We start from the raw sequence: 19,446 nt of genomic DNA on the forward strand, positions 1-19,446 counted from the left end.
ATTTTGGTTATTAACATTAACCCCGATTTCCTCTATTTCTTTTTTTTCTGTTTTAAACGAGTATTTATTTATTACTATATTCGTTGATATTTTATAAACTTATTCAGTTAAATAATTATTACTAGTTCATGTAAATAAATCTCACAATATTTGAAAGAAATTAAAGTATGTGCAATGACATTTTGGTAGTTCCAATATTAATTTGATTTTTCTAAAAGAACTATAAAACTTTTTGATGTCAGAAAATAATTTTAATATTGTCAAAATTTACAAGAAATTACGCCTAAACACGTGTAAATTTTCCATTTTTGTTTATTTTTCTGTCTTTTTTAAAAATATTTTAAAAAAATTATGTGCACTTATTAATTTTTTTTAATCAATTTTCTGTGCTTTCAAATGATTACATCAAAATTTACATAAATAACATTACTTAATATCATATATTAAATTACGAATAATGTGATGAGTGATTTTTAAAAAAAATGATGGTAAGTTTACAATGATAATATAGTGAAAAAATTTAGTATGAATCCGCCACTCCATATCCCCCTCCGCCAGGCGTATTGATCTGGAAGGTGTCCTTAATGTTTATATAAGTATATTTAAAACTAGAGTAAAATTTAAAAAAATATATGTATATGAAAATAGTATCTGAAAGGTTTTATATAGGAATCAAGAGTATTGAAATTTTGTTTTTGATTTAAAATTATGATGACGATTTTATCATATACAAATTTAAGCTATCTCCTAATTGAAGGGTATGAACGTTTTAATGCTTACTTTTAAAACTGCTCGTATAAATTAAGATTGAAACGCTCAAGTATATTGGATACATAAGAATAAGAAGCCATGTCATTATAAATAATATTTAAAAAAAATAAAGCAGGGATCCAAACCGAACCTGAACCGAACCATTAAACCGGTATTTTTATCGAACCTAAACAGCTAAAAAAATTTTATAACCGAACCTCTAAAATGCCACTGACCCGGTTCGAGTATCATAATTTTATGCTTATAATATTGCTAGTATATTGCAAAAATTTTAATTATATTCGAATTGTTTTAAAAATTATTATCAATCACATTTGATTGATAAGTGTCAGTCTAATTTTTATAAACTTTAGTATATTGCCATTTTCAACATTTTTTAAATATTTAGGCTTATAAATTATAAAGCCTAGAAAAATTAAATCCAATATATAAATTATTTACATATAGTATTATAAATGACACATCAAATCTGATATCGTACTGGCAGTGCCGGCTACCCAAGTTAGTGTGGAAAGGTGTTTTTCAACAATTAAATTTATATTATCCTTAAAGATTGTAATTTGAGTAGGATGAATTTTGAAAATATATTAATTGTGCGGCTTAATAAAAAAAATTTTAAGTAATTGTTCACATTAAAATTAATCATTTATAAATTAAATATTATTTTATAATGTGCAATTAATAAAAATGAAGGTTTTATGTATGAGTTTTTTATTTTAATTATGAAATAAAAAAAATTTCTTCCTTGTACATAATTCAAATGTAGGTTTGAATATAAAAGTGTTCTTTAGAGGTTCGAACCGAACCGATATTTTAATTTTTTGCGAACCGAACCTTTATTTTTATTCGCCTGAATCGTTATTCATTTCGGGTTGGATCCCTGAAATAAAGTGTATATTAAGAACTTTTTAAAAATAATGACTATACAGCCCGAATTTATTAATGGAGAATCCATAAGTAAAATATTTATCACATTATACATTTATATTAAAAATATACCGCAAATGTTAAAATTGAGCCTAACGCCCTCCAATAAAGCTTATGGGATGTGAATCCCTTTAAAAATCATTCCCTCCCTCTAAGAAAATCCTAGCTACACCTACTCCTATTCGGGCGCGTACGCAGGAATTTGGTCTGGGGGGGGGGGGATAATAAAAATTTTTTAAGAAATATTATTGTTTTTTTTAAATATCAAGCATAAATTTATTAGAACTATTAACTATTCTAATACACAATTTTAAATTAATGTGAATTATAAAAAAATTATATGTATAAACCGTCATATAAAAAACTATAATATAAATGTGAATTAAAAAATATTAAACGGATATAACTGGCGGTATAGAAAAAATATAAAATAAATGTAAATTATAAAATATAAAATGAATATAACCACTATATGAATCACTTAAATGACCCAAAATAGAAATTTAAATTTTTTGAACCTTTAAAATTTGTATACATAAAAAATTTAATGTTGAAAATATAAATTAATACACAAAAAGTTTCTTAGAAATAATTGTATTTTGTATGTTATATATTTACATATAAAATCCAATCTTTGTTGGGATTGAGCTAATTTTTCAATTATCTCATCCTTGCTTGCCGTCAAATGCCTATGAATATTCAAAAGATCCAAACCTTTTAATCTACTTTCAGAAGTTGTATTTCTTGGGTTTTTCAGAGACCTACAGACCAGGCCTCCGGGCCGGACCGTATTTTAATTTTTTAAATATACCTGGGCCGGGCCCAATTTTTTTTTTAAAAAAAAACCCTGAAAATTTTTTTTAAAAAAATATCCGGGCCGTGTTGTATATTTTAAAACAGCCTATATTTGAAATCGTTATTATTATCTATAAAAATCAAAAAGAAATATAATTTATTTTAAAAAAATTCGGGCCGGGCCTGAAAATTTTATTTTAAAAAAGCCGGGGAGGGCCTAAAAATTTTTAAAAAAAACCCGAACCGGGCCGTAAAAAATTTTTAAAAAAAATCCGGTCTGTTATTCTTAAAAAAGAGAATGTTCTTTCATTAGTTTACTAATGGGAAAAGTTGCTAATATATAAACCCTTTTAAAACATTGGGAAAATAATTTAAATGTGCTTGAAATGCAAAGCAATCATAGCATTTTTTGGGACTATATCAACCATAGTTAATTTTATAAACATAGTTATTCAGCTAATAAGGCATCATAAGATACTTTAACATCTTCATGATAAAAATCCAACAAATATTTTTTTTTCTATCACCATCTGAAAAAGGTTAGTAAGGCTTTTGAAGTAATATATGCAGATTGGTAAGTGCTGCATGATGAATTAAAAACCATTCATTTATTTGGGTTATAAATGTATCTAAGAGAGGAGAAATTTGTTTTATAATACTCTTCTACTGATCCTATATTAATGTTTTAACGATGAGCTTGCTTTGCTGCAAGTCGAAGGAGACAAATATTAAACACGTATAGCTCTGCTTTTGACTCAACAATAACATATAAAATATGAAATTCTTCATCAACATTAGCCCTAATTTCCTTGAGTTCTAATAAAATGCTTTCCGCTATTCTCATCTTCTTAATCAAGTCAATGTCATGTTTTTGAAAGTATTACATATAGTTGTATAATTAAATATAAATTCTAATGAGAAAAAAAATTTGGAATAAGCATTGAATCCAATAATTTTCTTGCTTCTGAGGAAATATTTCTTTCAGTCCATTGTGATATTTCAGTAATAGCAAATAATCGGCTCTTCTAACTCCATAAAAGCTGTTACTGCTTGATGGCGAAGGCTCTATCTCGTTGGATAAGCTTGCAATTTCTTTCTCCCTGTTGGACAAGGAGTTTCAGAAATAATTATTATTTGACTAGAAATTTGAAAATAGTAGATAAATATTACGCCACTAAAAATTTGAAAATAATAAGTAAATATCACGCCGGAAAACTTGAAATCGAAATTAATTGATAAAATAACTTAGTAGATGAATGTGAAAAATAAATTTTTAAATATTTAATTTGAGATAGGAATAAATATTAACAAATATTAACAAATATAAATTAATATAAACAATAATATTTTTAAAAAATATATCCGGCATCTGCATTTTTTGCTTGCTGCGTACGCGCCTGCTTCTATTATTTGATAAGATAATGAGACAAAGGTGTTAAGTATATACGATAAAATTATTATATAAAAAGTATCCGTAATCTGGTCACAATCATAATAATCTTTTCTCTTCTTCCAAATAGCTCGTTTCATTTATGGTTATTTATCTTTAAATTTTTTTTTAAAATATCTTCATTTTACCCCTGGATCCACTTTTAGAGTTGATTTTGAGTCCATGTAAATAATTTTACCATCTGAATGAACGAACAAATTTAGCCCTCTCTTACCGTTAGCGCCACCTTAATTTATTTTTTATATAAGGAATAAATAAATGATGAGGCTTTAAAAGAGATATATTAAAAACATAAAATTCTACAGATTATTCGGAAAATTTTATTATTTATAACCCACTAAATCGCATTTTCTACTATGATAATCGAATCTAACAATATTTTAGGCTATCATTTATTTATATAACTCAACTTATAAATCAAATTTTATATCATTTTAACGTTGTGCTAATTAAAAGCTTCATATATCCTCAATCTACAAATCACCCAAATATTATCGATTTTATATCCAGTTATAGTGTTTCCAAAAAGTAATACAAATTGTCGGACACCCTTAATTATTCGTATCAGTTTATTTTTTTAAAAAGATGGTTTCAAATAAATTTTACACTAAAATATTTCACAATTATGGCATAATTGTATTAATATTGACCTTAAAAGCTTTGATAATAATAATAACATTGAATCGGAGCAAATAAATTTGGCTAAGTAATTTTAAAAGATATTTGGCAAATTTTGAATAAGCATTGGTAGTGAATAGGAACGATCTATATCCAGTTTTTTTATTTTATGTGACAGACCGTTTTTAGGACTGATTTCTTCGGACGGTCGACGTAAAAGGACGTCATTCAAAGAAAATTTTAAAACCAGGTGCTTCTTAACTTAAATTTTATGACCAACACGTCCTAACGAAATTTTTAGGATAGGACGCGTGTTTAAGCACATTTCTTTTACTTTAATATATTAATTTATAATAAATGAAATGAAATGATAAGAACAAATATTATTCAAATGTATATTATAAACAGAAAAAAATGAAAATATACGAGGTAAAAGAAATAAAATATGATATTATCATGTATACTACAAAAATAAATTTATTTTTTTCAATCAATTTAGACTTAGTTATTCTTCGTCCAAGAATATAGCGTCATCAAATATTTCTCCATTTTTGAAATATTATTTTTTTTGCTTATCATGCCCTATTTTGATTTTGAGAACTATTTCACAACACCAATGTGCATTGTATAGGTAAATAATCTTCATTCTGTTGTGGCTAAGATAGAATAACTGTATTCAATGGTTTTTTTACCATAGTAATATAATCGTTATTAATTGGATATAAATTATAGGAAAAATAAACTTAGCTCATTATCTTCTTCAAGGCTTTCGTCAATTATCTTGTTTTTGAGAAGGAAAATATTTTTAAAAATAAAATCTTATAAAATATCTTTTATATTTATATATGTATATGTATTATTTTCCTCTAGTATTTTATTTGTCTTTTCATGTTCATATAGATTTTCTAATTCTACAATATCAATAATACTTACTCTTCTCTTCTATAAAATTTTTAGATCTTTTTTTATTCTTAGGATGGACGTATTATGAAGAAAAAACTGTATTTTAAGATCAATTTTCAAGGACGGACTGGAACTGAATGAACCGACTTTCAGATAGATTTTTCCTATAATTATAAACGTAGTTATAAAATAATTTTCATATGTTTATTCATTATTTTTAATTATATATTTGTTATTTTATTAAACCTCAAATTATTTTGAATCCTCAAGAGAGGGAAAAAACTGAAGACAAAACCAAAATAAGATTATATAAATAAAAAATTAGGAATATCTACACCCTCCTATGCTAATCACGATAATATCCCTTTACCCCAACTAACTATCCCCCCCCCTAGCGAATTCTAATAACCTCTTCATATTACAACCCTCAATCAAATTTTTCAATGATTATCTTGCATTACACCATCAGCCCCTACCCGTGATAGCCCTTGATATGTATAAGCTTTTTTATTTATTTAGATGATATAAATATTAAAGATCAGGGATACATTATACAAATTACCGTTCATGCCGTATGGCTCAAACACTCTTCTTTCAGTCAGGATGGATAAATTGAGGGGTTTTCTAAAAAGAATTTCTCTAACCGCGCCGTTCCCGCCTTTAAATTTTCCAGAACCACCTGAACCATCTCTAACTCCAAAACGCTTTAAAATGACAGGAAATCTAGAATGTTAGTGTATAATATATATTTTATATATAGTCTTTTTTCTTCTTTATTGTAAAATCGCTTCAAATGTTAATTTATATTATATGTTAGAAAGTTTTAAAAGTATCTTGGAATTTTACTAAGCCAATATAGTGCTGTAGGCCTAATGTGATTATCAATATTTAAAAACTAGATGATATTCTCTTTTAAGAGAATTTAATATACATTGAAATTATATCGTCGCCTCATGATGTCAAAATACAAGAAAACCTAAGGCCTAGTTATAGGCACCTTGGGTATTTTCCAAAAGCAACTAAATAATGGGTATTTGCTTGCTTTTGAAAAATACCCAGCGATGCGCGATTACTATAAAAGAAACTGATCTTTTTACCATTCCGTGACTTTTAATTAATGTGAATTTAGAAGAAACCCAATGCAAAAAAAAAGTGCAGTTATTTAATACTTTTAGAAAAATTGTTTATAAGGATAACATTTAGAAGATTTCAACTCCAATTAACGTATAATATTATCTTATATAATGATAATGCGAGATATATTAAACGCGTTGCAAACTTAGTTAAACTGTTTTTAAATTAATAATTTTAACTATATTTCATAAAGATAAGCAGTTTAACATTATTTAAGACTTAAATTAAACTTTGACATATAAATTTAATATGTTATAATATAAATTCACTAAATTATTTTTATGTGATAAATTTTTTTATCCTAATGCAGCTTTAATTTATAAAACAGTATATTTGTAATGTTTTATGTTAATATGTTACAAAAATATATAGTATATATATAGTATACATGTCGTATTGGGATATGGAAGGGGATTTGAATTTCTGAATTTTATATAATTTACTGAGGGAGATATACAAATTTCAAAAAAATCTGTTTTGACCGGAAATTCATTCAAGCAAGTGTAGAATACCTATCCTATAAATTTCAGACAATTTTTGCTATAAACTTGTATTTTTTTAAAATTTATATGAAAAATCGATATAAATTGAAAATACTTCAAAACTTCTATGCAAAATTCTCTAAAATCCATAATGTGGATACTTTATAGATGTTAAGATACATTTCCAGTCAAATCAAAGATTTTTTAACTTAAAATTTGCCCCAAAAATCTGATTTAAAATTTAGAGATTCCGAACCCAATGAATTCGATACCCCAATACGACATATACAATGTAAATTTAATATTCCCATATTATGTATATTACCTATGAATTATAAACTTCATATTACATTTCAATGCCTAACTATTGTTTTTATTAACTTATTACTTTATGAGATATAGTGCATATCTTATTAATATATTATCATAGACCTGCACAGGTACCATTTGCATGGACCGACCCGGGTTTTATATGCCTAGGTCTGCCCGGATTTTTTAAAAATATTTTCAATATTATATTAATTTTTATAGATAATAATGGCGATTTAAAATATACGACTCGGTCCAGGTATTTTTTAAAAAAAATTAGGCCCGACCCAAATATATTTAAAAAAATTAAAATACGATCCGGCCAGTGTACCCAAGACTATTTGTGATATATTACTATTTTCATCAGCATTTCTAATTCCCCGTCATTGTGATGAGGGGATTTTTATATTAAATCTTTAAAAAAAATGGGGAAGGATATTTCAAATTTCACAGTTATAAAGTTGCCGATAAAAAGTAATATGATTTGATAATTACTATAATATTTAAAAAAATTATTTGATAAGGTATATTAGATTTTTTTTAAACAAAATGGTTACCTTCTTTCCAATATTTCTGGATCAGTGATCCTAGTATTTGTCATATGAGTGTGGACAGCACTTCGACCATCAAAACTTGGCCCAGCCCCAGACCCACCTGCTATAGTTTCATAATATACGCAATCCCCATCACCGAACGTCACGTTGTTCATGCAGCCCTTCAAAAAAAAATTACAAATAAATTTTTTAAAATAAATTCGGGACCTTTAAAAAGTTGTAATTGGTTAGGTAATTATTAAATAAATTGATTTCATTTTTTCGATTCTAGCAACTAGTCTTTAAGGTAAATTTATTCATATTTATCGCCATATTAGTGATAATAAATATTTCTGTACTACCCCTGGGAATTTTTTTTTTCATAGAGCCTATGAGAGTTATTTAACGATAACGTGTTAGCCGTAAAATAGAGAATAAATAAATTTTATTGTGTAGGAAGAGGATAAATCAAATTTAAGCCAGTTATATTATTAAAATAATTGAGTATGCACAATGGAGTTGCGAGTTTTTTTTATAAAACTTGAAGAGGAAAGTCAACAAATATGTAAATTCTATCTAAAATCAGCTATAAAAAAAGAAATTCATTTGCAAAAAAATTGAAATTTTTACAACAACACCCCCCCCCCCTCTCCCACCGGGTCTACCTTGATTTAGTAATTTTTATTGCAGTAAATGATAAAAAGTCTAATAAATGATTAATTGAGAATATTGCATGTATAATTAACAATCAATTAACAAAATTCGAAATCAGTCATCAGCTTATGTGAGTATTTAACAAAAAATTTGTTTTGAATGATGACTATCACAGATAGAACTATTAAAAAACAATTCAACCGCCATTATTGATCGTAAAAAATTTAAAACTTGAGAAGCTGCACAAGTATTAAAAGCTTTGAATATAACATCCACTATTCTTTGAGACGTTTGAACATTGCCACCTACCACGGCTGCATCTTCAGATGGATCCAATATGCTTCCTTTGGGAATAATTATATCTACAGGGTCTAAACATCCCTGAACACAAATTTATTTTTATTAAAAATTTTTAAGTAGAATAATTTAAATTTTAAATTAAACTATTTTACAGTTTATTAATTTGTTTTGTGTCAAAATTATGCCTTTAAAATTATAAATTATATTTTAAATTAATGTACTTAAAAACTTTTACTGAAGCTTCTTTAAACAACTGAAATTGTTTAATCTTTTCCAAATTATCCTAAATAATTTGCTTAAAAGAAACACTCTATTTAGGTTTTTACTAACGCAAAGTATAGAGATCGGACACAAACGATGCCTACTTCGGAAATTTGCCCTGTTTTACTAAATATAATTTTTAGTCCCCCCTTCCCCTCTCCCCCAAAAATATAAAATACATTACTATAAACAATAATTTTAAAGAAAAATAAAAGTCAATAATTTTATAAAATAAGGATTATAATTCAAAATTTCTCAGAAAAAAAAGCATTTAAAAATTTTTTTTAAAAAAGTGAAAAACAAACATATTTTTAAAAATAAATGCACAACCATAGGCCTGCAATAAATAAACCTAAAAACTTCCAATAAAATTTATGGGGACCGCCCTCCCCATCTTAATAGTGTCCCCCTCTAGAAGAGTCCTGGCTATGCCTATGTAGGGTATTCCAATCGCAATAAAAATGTTTCCGCTAATTTGGCATTGAAGAACAATATAATAACTTGATTCATGGGTATATCGTGGCCTATCATGCATCTTAAACAGTAGATAAGGGCTGAAAGTGTTATAGCTTTGGGGGTGTTGCAGTTTCCCATCACTTGATACCCTGTTCCTGTAAAATCAAAAATCGCGCTGCCCTGAGTTATTTATTTTGATTAAGGTAGGAATACTAATTTATGATATAACAGTGTTTTAAGTTTTAACAATCGCATAAAAGGATGATTTTTTAATAAAATATATACATATTGTAAAAATGACAAAGATGAATGAATCCGAAAACGATGATTAAATAATTGAAGTATATAATAAGCATGTTAGTTTAAAAAAAATCAACAGCTCATTTGAAAAGTTTATATATAGTATATAAGGGTTGGTTTATAGGATTAAAAATAGTTTTCGGAGATTTATTAGGTTAATAAAAAAAAGGCCATTTTAATTGATAATTATACTAAAGTATGAGATGGAAATATTTCGAATTTTATACTTTATCGGTGTCTATATAAACATTCAAATTTATTAAGGTTCCATTATCCATATAATCGGAGGCCGAAAGTTTGACGATCTTATCAGATCTACCACTGTCAAAATTTTTTGGTTCATTTTTATCTTTTTCGTGCTGAAATCTTCTCAGCATATCCCTAACACTCTGAGCGGCATTAATCCTTATGTGATTCATGTATCTCAAAACTTCCTTTAATCCGTATTCTTGAATCAAATCTTCTACTAGTTGTATACCCTTTCAAATTGTGTAATATAAGTTGTAATATTATATTGTGAAACAATGAAATAATCTCTAATAAAGGAAAATTAGTATATAAGAAAAGGTAATTGAATCAGACGATCATATTAATATTTGACTTTAAATATTCATATTTTGGAATTTTCAACAATTATGTATAACCATAATCATACTTTCTGGCAAGCAGCAATTTGAGCTTTCAAATCGGCAATATTGTCATGAATCCTTCTAGCGCCCGAACTTCCGGATATTTTTCCCGGTTTCATGAATTCTTCTATAACCTCTATTTAAAAAAAATTTAAAAGCTACTGTGAAATAAATATAGCCTGGAAATTTTTATTTATTGCTAAATTATATTATATGTACGATATATATTTTATTGAAGAAAAAATAAAGAAATATAGAAAAGTAAAAAATATAAATAGTGTTGTTTTATGTGAATTAAAAACTCGGCTAATAATTTATAAAATATAAAAATAAATAAAAAAATATAGTTATTTACAAAAGATTCAAATAAATATATTCTATGAATAATTAATATTTGTATATATATTTATATACATATAAAAAAAACATTTTAAAAAAATAAATAAATATAGTATTGGAGGATATGTTTGTGACGGTGTTAAAAAAAATATATATTGAAGTTAGGAAGGATAATCTTGTGGGGAGAGACTGCTTATGAAGCTAATATAATTAGCCTTGTGTATTGCGATGGAGAGCCTTTGCCTTAAGAAGAATCCCTCGCAGGGTTCACCGGTTAGTTGACGAATGTGGGAGCCGAGTTCCTTGAAAAAGGATAAGGCATATTTCCCAAAAGTAGTAAGGGTAGTGGAAATAATGGGGATGAAAATATATTCTTGAGAGATTTCGGAATATTTTGCAATTTTGAGTGTCTCCTTTTTCTCGAGTATATTGACTGTTTGATTTGATGGAGCGAGTGGATCAATACAAGAATAGTCCCAGACCAGGAATTGACTGCGCTTCCAAGGAATTTGCGAAATACCGTCAGGCCGTTTCCCATCAGATCTGAAAAGACCGGATGGTTCAAGAGTGGAGGGGATTTGAGCAGATCTAAGAGCTCTAAGAATAATCGAATTGCATAGATTATGTCTTACAATTCGTCCTTTACATGAGCGACAATGAAGACTATGTCTTCCATTGCCCAAAACTGCGGAGCCGCAACCTGAACATATGTGGGGTTGGGTAATAAGGCAATTTAAACGGATACCGATTGCATGTGTGAGCTCGTTTTTATTTAGTTGTAATTGCAGATTAATAGACGGAATGGCCTCGAGAAACTCATGGCCTGAACCATTAAGCAAAGAAGAGAATAAGGGACGGTCAGATAATTGCATTCTGGAAAGGAGTGATTCAACGCAGAGTGCAATAATAGGCCTATCCCAGTCCTTCTGCTTATTAGATTCAGGAAGAGGGTGATCAGCAGAAATTCGTGTCCTCCATTCGATGATTGCATCATTAAAAGAAGAGTCGGGTTTTAAAGAATTGGGATTTATTATGTTTTTAGTTAGTAGGCAACTGGATATAAAGGCCGTTAAGGCGAGATCTGATGGAGATCTGAGGCCCAGACCTCCCATCTTTGTGGGTAAAGAAGCTTGTGTCAAAGAAATTTCATCGAATTTAAGATTTAGAATGTTTTCGATAAGGATTTTGATCCCATTATCATAAACTCCAAGTGGAATGGGGAATTTAAATATGGCAGTTGAGCGAAGTGCGTAAAGAATACGGGGAATATTGAAAAAATTTTTCACCAGGAAAAAGGCTTTATGAGAAGGAAGAAGGGAAAATAAATCTGCCAGCTCTAATAAAGAATCCAAAGTGGACTGAAGAAAGAAAGAAATAGCAGAGTTACCACCAACAGGAGCTCCAAGATGATAGAGACCGTCAAGAGTCGTTAATTTGAATTTGTTAGTATTAGGTTCGATTGTATTGATAGGGATAAATTCTGATTTCTCTGGATTAATGGAGAGTCCTATAGCTGATCCGGCCTCCTTGATGATGTTCACAGCTTTATTGACTTCAACATTGGAACCTCCAAGGATACCATCATCAATGTACCAGGAATGCAAGGATAATGAGCAGACCGAATTAATGGATTTAATGATGTCATTAATACCTAAACAAAAGAATAGGGAACCTAGGGGGTCTCCCTGCTGAATGCCCTCGACGGAAGGGATTTTAAAGGTATCAAACAGAAGAGTGGAGGGCTGTTGACAACAAGAATAAAAAAACTTAGTGTAACTGGGAAAGATTACTTGAGGAACTCAAAAAGGAGTTCTGGGAGAGTGTGTTGTAAGCATTAGAGAAGTCAATTTTTATCAAGGATTCATTAGAAGGTAAATTTTCAAGATATAATCTGGACAAATGTACAACAGCTTCACAACCACCAGGGATTCCTACACCAAGTTGGAAGGGACTTAGGAGACGTGAAGCATCATGCTTAATTCGGGATGATATCATCTTGGCTACTAATCGGCGAAAGGTAGAACCAATGGCAATGGGTCTGATATCATTATTAGGTTTTTGAAGTGCAATTAGCCTGGCACCAAAGAGGATAGATGAAACGAAATTTGGAACCTCACCGTTTAAAAGTATTATATATTTTTTTTTATCAAATGATAGAAAATAAATGAATATAAGAGATTACACTAAATAAAAATTATGCTTATCATTTTTAAATGACCATCTTTCGATATTATGACTTACAAATTAAAGAATGAAAGATAACAACAATTAGAAGAAAAAAAAATTGGAAGTAAAACGAAACAATATTTAATATAAATAAAGAAACATTTCTATATTTAGATCAGAATTTCGACAAATAATCAAAAAAATATATAATTTATAAACCTTTTTCTCTGAAAAGTCCCTTTTGGACAATTTTAAAAGATTTGAAAGTGGCACCTTCCTCCGATAATTTTGTTGAATGAGCCGGCATTGATCCTGGTAATATTCCCCCTATATCCGCGTGGTGACCGCGGGATGCCACCCAAAATAGCGCGTTTTCGCTTCCAAAGTGTGTTTCGGAGATTTTGAAATACTTTTATACATTTGTTAAAATAAGACAAAGCGTGAAAATTAAAATTAAAAATAAAGGGCTTCCCTATTTTGCAATTTAAGAGAATAAATCAATAATTTTTAAATGTTGGATATTCAATCTGTATAAAACAAACGTATTTATTATAATATTCTGGATAATCATTATATATTCTTGGCGAAATTTAAGTTATAATAATTTTTTTAATAAGTTTGGTAAAATAAATACAATGCTATTATAGAAGCAATTGTGTTATAATAATCATAAATATGGGTCTAATTATAAATTAAAGAGTTAATGGTATATACATAGGGGAGACCAAGGCTAGTCTGCGCAATTTTTGTCAAAATCATCACAGATCCTAAAATAATTATTGTATTTATAAGATGCCACAAGATAGCCTAAACACTTGCCTAAATACACTGATAAATTTTTTAAATAATAAATATTTTTTTCAGGATTGATTCTAGTAAAATAATATTTTTGCCCCAACAAGTCCCAAACCAGGAGCTTGTAAATTCTTGGTTTATTAAGCCTGCTATAGAATAATTAATATTACTATTCCATTATTTTCATGGACAATGTTTTATTGATATAATATTCCATTTGTACATAAATGATTGATTTTAAAATGACAATTTATGGCAATATATGAATTTTAAAATGTGTAAAATTTTTAATAATTTTTAATTCTATTGTATATAGAATTGATTCAAATCTACAATAATAGCCAATGAATACTTATTTTATTTTATATTATTACATAAATATATTTATGATATATCATATTTTTAAACATAGTTTGATTGATCCGACTATCCCTGATTCTACTAGCCCCTAGTTACTGATATGATGAATACCTTTCTAAAAATATATTTAAACATGATAGGGTTTTAAATATCATATAATGTCAATTTTACAACCTCTAAATATATTCAGTAATAAAATTTTTTTACCGGTTTTATAACTGTAAGATCTGGTAAATGGCTGCCACCTGCACAAGGATGGTTTGTTAATATAACGTCACCATTTTTCAAATCTTTGCCTATGGTTTCAATCTTTAAGAACATTTATTAAGATAATTCAAATTCTTCCAAGGATTATAAAAAGGAAACTGCATAATTCATAATGGGGATTTGTATATTCTTTTTAATATAAGAAAACTGAACGTAATTCTGTGAAAAAAATAGCATAATCAATGTCAATTTTTTAAAATAATAAAAAATATTTGCATTCCAAAACATTCTAAGATATGAAACTTCTACCCACCCCAGATATCTATATAAAAAATTTTAGTACAAGTGTTAGAGCCTTGATTTAAATTTTATAACAAAATTAGGGGAATTTCGATAAGCTTTTCAGGCCTGAAATAATTATACTATTAGAAATCAAAGTAACAAATTCAGAAAAATATTAATAAAAAAAATTAATAGGAGCAGAAAAAAAATATTATAACCTAACGAACCCTAAGAGTCTCAGACTAATGTCAAAAATAGAGAGAAAAAAATATTTCTTATCCTCATTGTTTTCAAAAACCCATCCATTTATTTATCTTTCTTTCTGAATATAATTGAATAATTATATGATAATATGCACATAAAACCCAATACACAAAATAAGACCTCACCCCTAATTTGTGATTTGATTTGCTAAAGAAATTTAATAGAAGGATGGTTAGATAAATAACTTACGCGTATTTATTTATTCTTAAAATCGAATTAAATATTTCCCCTTCTACTTCACTTCTCCTTACTTCTTTCATATCCATTTTAAAAAAATATATCACTTGATATTTAACAGCTTGCTGCATAGATCCCAGGTGTACAGGTATATGGGGTGCGTTGGCTATGAGCCCACCATCGGGAGCGAAAACAGCACAAGAAAAATCGAGCCTTTCCTTGATATTAGTTGATAAAGCAGTTAATTTCAACATTCTCCCCATTCTTTCAGCTATGGACATAAAACGATGACAAAATAGCGAAAGCTTTATAGGATCCACTGCTTGAATGTAATAATATAAAAAAACATAAAATTAAACTACTCCCAACAGTTCTTTTCAAAATACATTGGAATATAATAGTATAATTCTTTATTTTTTCAAACCTTGATTTAAAATATATATAATATTCCATGAAATTAAAATTAATCAAACAATATAATATGCAATAACAATATCTAAAAAAAACCCAAATTAGTTGATTCAGATGTTTTAAATAGGGATTTTTTTTCTTTCCCATTGCTGATATTACTAAAATTTGTTGATTCGTTAGTTACAGTGATGAGTAGATTTCCTCTGCATGTGATTTTGCATTCGTATCCTGGTTCAATAAGTATGGTTCTAAAAGATATTTTGAGTTTTATGAGTATTTATATGTTAGGGTAAGATTTTATAAATTATACAAATTGGTTTAATTATTTTACCATTGGATAAAATTTATTTTTGGTTAATTAGTCCATTTTTAACATACTTATATTAAAAATTATTGTGCCTATTAAAATTTACCCGTAAATAAAGAATTTTAAAAAAATTTATATATTTAATTTTCCGCATGAAAAGTACGAGAATTTGGTTATCAATACTAAATATTTCCAATATAAAAACTAATATGTTCAAATCACCTATACCTAGCTTTAACTTAAAGAATGAGGCTATTTTTTTAGGCTCATAACTTAGCTAAGCAGTTTAAGATGGCTAAAGATAGATAATTTAACAGCAACATAATGAAAAAAATTGCTTAAGGTTACAAATAAATCAATCCATGTTATTAGCACTTTCAAAAAAAATGAATCAAGACACCTGAGTGATGGACTTATTTAAAAAAATAGATAATATACCCATTCAATGATATAACTATAGCGGGCCCATTTATTAGAAACCCATAAGGCAATTTATCTTGTAGATAGACTTTCGTATCTAAGGCTGTTATATTTTTGGGATCTTTCGGATCTACTTGGAAATAACATTTCACGACCTTTGAAAACATTCATAATTACTTTATAATAAATAATCTCAATTATTATACAGCATTTTGCCTAGTATAAGTATATATATCGTTTCAACCTTATAATTTCAATTTGTAAGTTTGTTATAAATCTATACGATGTAAAATGTTATATATTATTATATATCAACTAAATGCGAAATCTAATCCTGCGCATTTATTGATTTACAATTAAAACTCATTGGGAGGATTTATTTTCACAAATCCAGTCCAGCAACTCAAATAATAATAAGTCTTGAGGTTAGATTTTTTATTACTCTAGTTGGACAGGGCCGTTAAGATCGACCGTTAATCAACAACACTATAGCGAGCAAGTTATTTACTTAGTATTGATTTCCTACCCACAAAGTCTTGTCTTGATTTAAAAATCTTAATATATATACTATTTTCTTAAGTTAAGAATCTTCCCATGTATATTAATATATTAATAACAATAATGCCAATTATTTACAATTTCTTCCTTGGGATCAGGGCTTGTTGATGTTGAGTTAGAATCTTTCGAATCCTCTATCACTTTGAGTTCTTCGTCGTGTATCAAAGATTTACCTATGCACCTTACCCTTATATTATCCACTACAATGTCCCGCCCGGGTAAAATAAAGCCGAACTCTCGTTGGTATCTTTTTTAAAAATTTACATATTAGTATTACAGTTTTACATACCAGATTTCAGGAAAACTAAATTATTTTTGGTTTAAACTAATTTCATATTAAATCATAAAGGTAGATTGTTTAATTTATTTTTTTCTTTTAAAATTTAAATTCCCTTAGTTATTTATTCCGTACAGAATATAACTAAGATAAACATATTGTTTTTATAGTGGCTCTGTGGTGTTTGCTTATGATCAATTGAAATTATATTAATACTTCTTTAGGAATTCCTCTTTGTATCTGAAGATGTCGTCATCCGTAATGTCTTCGTGGCAATTTAATTCCTCTACTTGACACATGATTGGACAATGGGTTCCTTCGTAACCCATTTGTATATACCTAATTATTTCAATTTTTATTTTTTCATCTTTCTCGCCATTATCCTCATTATTTCCATGGTTGATTATTCGGTTTGATAAGTAAGGATTTTGATCTATCAATATCTTGCGACATTTGGATTCTAATGAGCTTAAACTATCACAAAAAATTTTGAAATTAACGGGTAAAAATTTTGTGGAAAGAGATTCTTGTTCTTCGTGAACTACATTAGCTAAAGACATACCGTAAGCTGATAATATGCCAGAATATCTTATGTGTATAAAATAAATATTAAAAAATATTGAAATAAATTAAATTTGAATATATGGGAATGATCACGATTTATAAAGGCAAAAGAAAAATATGCACGCCCTTTATTTAATTTTTTTTCCTCTTTATTCCTTGTTCATATAAGAGAGAACGAAGTAATACAACTGAAGGGGGTTAACGCGAATAACTCTTTTTAACCCATGAGCATAAAAACCTTTAATTTGATGTGAAGATGTATTTTTGTACTTCTTACCTATGTTCATCTTTTAAAAAATTTTAGCCAAGAAACCGTTTTTAAAAATTATCCTTTAGTTTATTTTACTTTTAGCAAAATATATCAAAGCTCATAATTTAAAAAGTTTGCATACATGTTCCTTAAAGTTATAGATATATAATGTAATTTATCTGAATTTATAGTTTAACTAAAAGTCAAGCAATAACGATTTATATAATATATATCCTCTTGGGGTAAAGTTGTTATGGGTAAAACGATTAAAATGTTCCGCCTGATTATATCTGCAAAAGGATTTTAATATTAACGTTTACGACATATAAAAAGATATTTTTTAACAAAAAGGTACACGAATGTACGATATGTAAAATTATGAGAACACTCAAAATGCGGTTTGACTAAACTGCCAATTCCTAGGTAAACTGCAAATGCTTAGGTAAAAATGTTTTATATATACTCTATTAATAGATATGAGATTAATTTTCTTAAGATATAAACAAATTATAAAAATTAAATTACTACATATATTCAATAATATAATATAAATCAGTGATGTGAACCCTGACCCTTAACCCTCGTATTATGGCTGTACCCGACCTGGAGCCTTTTTAAAAGTGGAGTTAAGGGTTCTAGGTGTCAAAAAAATTATTTTAGAATAATATTTAATATTTTTTTAAATAATATTTAATATTATAAATTTTTTTTATTTTATTAACTTTTTTTCGTGGAATCATTTTTTTCATCTTCGCATTTTTCTTTCAATTTCCTTCCTGGACTTTCATTTTATTTAGATATACTAGTGTAGGTAATAATATTTTATTATGTAAATTTAGTGCAGGTAATAATATTATTTTAAATGATAATTTATTAATATGCTCTTATAATAGAAATACTTTGATTATTTTGAATTGAAAATCAAATTGTGATTTATTTTGTAGTGCAAGTAATAATATTTTAATTTTAAAGGATATTTATTAATAAGCTTTATAATAGAAATACTTTGCTTACTTGTTTTATAACAATTTTATTAAGTGATTATTTTGTAGTGTAAATAATATATTTTATTATAAACAATAGGCTAAATTTTTTGGGCAGTAAATTTAAATTAATCAAAATTGTGTTTTGCAAAAATATCTTATTATAAGTTATCAATTATATTCTAATTATCAAATATATTCTTCTAATACTCAAATCAAAAATTAGTTATTTTATTTTTAAATTGCAAATCTAAGTATTTTTAAAAAAAATTATTTAACAAACTTGTTGGTTAACTATAAATTTTGTTTATTTATTTTTTAGTATGATAAAAGATAAGATATTTTGTTAGAATATTATAATGCAACTAAAAAGGATTCTGAGTGCAAAACCTGCCACATAATAATAAAAGGTTCGCACAACGAAAAACATTAAGAATACCTCATTCTATAATATTTGAGGAATAATTATAATTATATTTCATTTAAAAAAATAATGTTTAAAATCTTATAATGTAATTATATTTAAAAAAAATAAAATATATAATTCAATAATATTCAATTCGC

At 27.3% G+C, this 19,446-nt stretch overlaps 1 protein-coding gene across 3 annotated transcripts in view; it reads right to left on the minus strand.

The window, feature by feature from the left end:
- Positions 1 to 469: 469 nt before the first annotated feature.
- Positions 470 to 19,446, minus strand: part of LOC135922747 (5-oxoprolinase-like) — a 28,560-nt gene continuing 9,583 nt past the window's right edge. The window contains exons 12-26 of one of the 3 annotated variants that reach the window (XM_065457197.1): positions 17,302 to 17,673; positions 16,887 to 17,055; positions 16,269 to 16,405; positions 15,620 to 15,771; positions 15,220 to 15,431; positions 14,390 to 14,491; positions 13,247 to 13,436; positions 10,549 to 10,658; positions 10,121 to 10,372; positions 9,639 to 9,773; positions 8,808 to 8,957; positions 7,947 to 8,104; positions 6,027 to 6,187; positions 4,072 to 4,169; positions 470 to 580 (exon numbers count right to left, since the gene is read on the minus strand). In XM_065457197.1, the coding sequence (XP_065313269.1) occupies positions 521 to 580; positions 4,072 to 4,169; positions 6,027 to 6,187; positions 7,947 to 8,104; positions 8,808 to 8,957; positions 9,639 to 9,773; positions 10,121 to 10,372; positions 10,549 to 10,658; positions 13,247 to 13,436; positions 14,390 to 14,491; positions 15,220 to 15,431; positions 15,620 to 15,771; positions 16,269 to 16,405; positions 16,887 to 17,055; positions 17,302 to 17,673 (2,458 nt within the window). In that variant the 3' untranslated portion in view covers positions 470 to 520. Of the gene's footprint in view, positions 581 to 4,071; positions 4,170 to 6,026; positions 6,188 to 7,946; positions 8,105 to 8,807; positions 8,958 to 9,638; positions 9,774 to 10,120; positions 10,373 to 10,548; positions 10,659 to 13,246; positions 13,437 to 14,389; positions 14,492 to 15,219; positions 15,435 to 15,619; positions 15,772 to 16,268; positions 16,406 to 16,886; positions 17,056 to 17,301; positions 17,674 to 19,446 lie in introns of all 3 variants that reach the window. The other 2 variants (XM_065457196.1, XM_065457198.1) reach the window with 2 other exon arrangements.

Source organism: Gordionus sp. m RMFG-2023, chromosome 1 (assembly GCF_954871325.1).
Source record: "Gordionus sp. m RMFG-2023 chromosome 1, tfGorSpeb1-WG-v2, whole genome shotgun sequence".
NCBI classification, from domain to species: domain Eukaryota; kingdom Metazoa; phylum Nematomorpha; class Gordioida; order Chordodea; family Parachordodidae; genus Gordionus; species Gordionus sp. m RMFG-2023.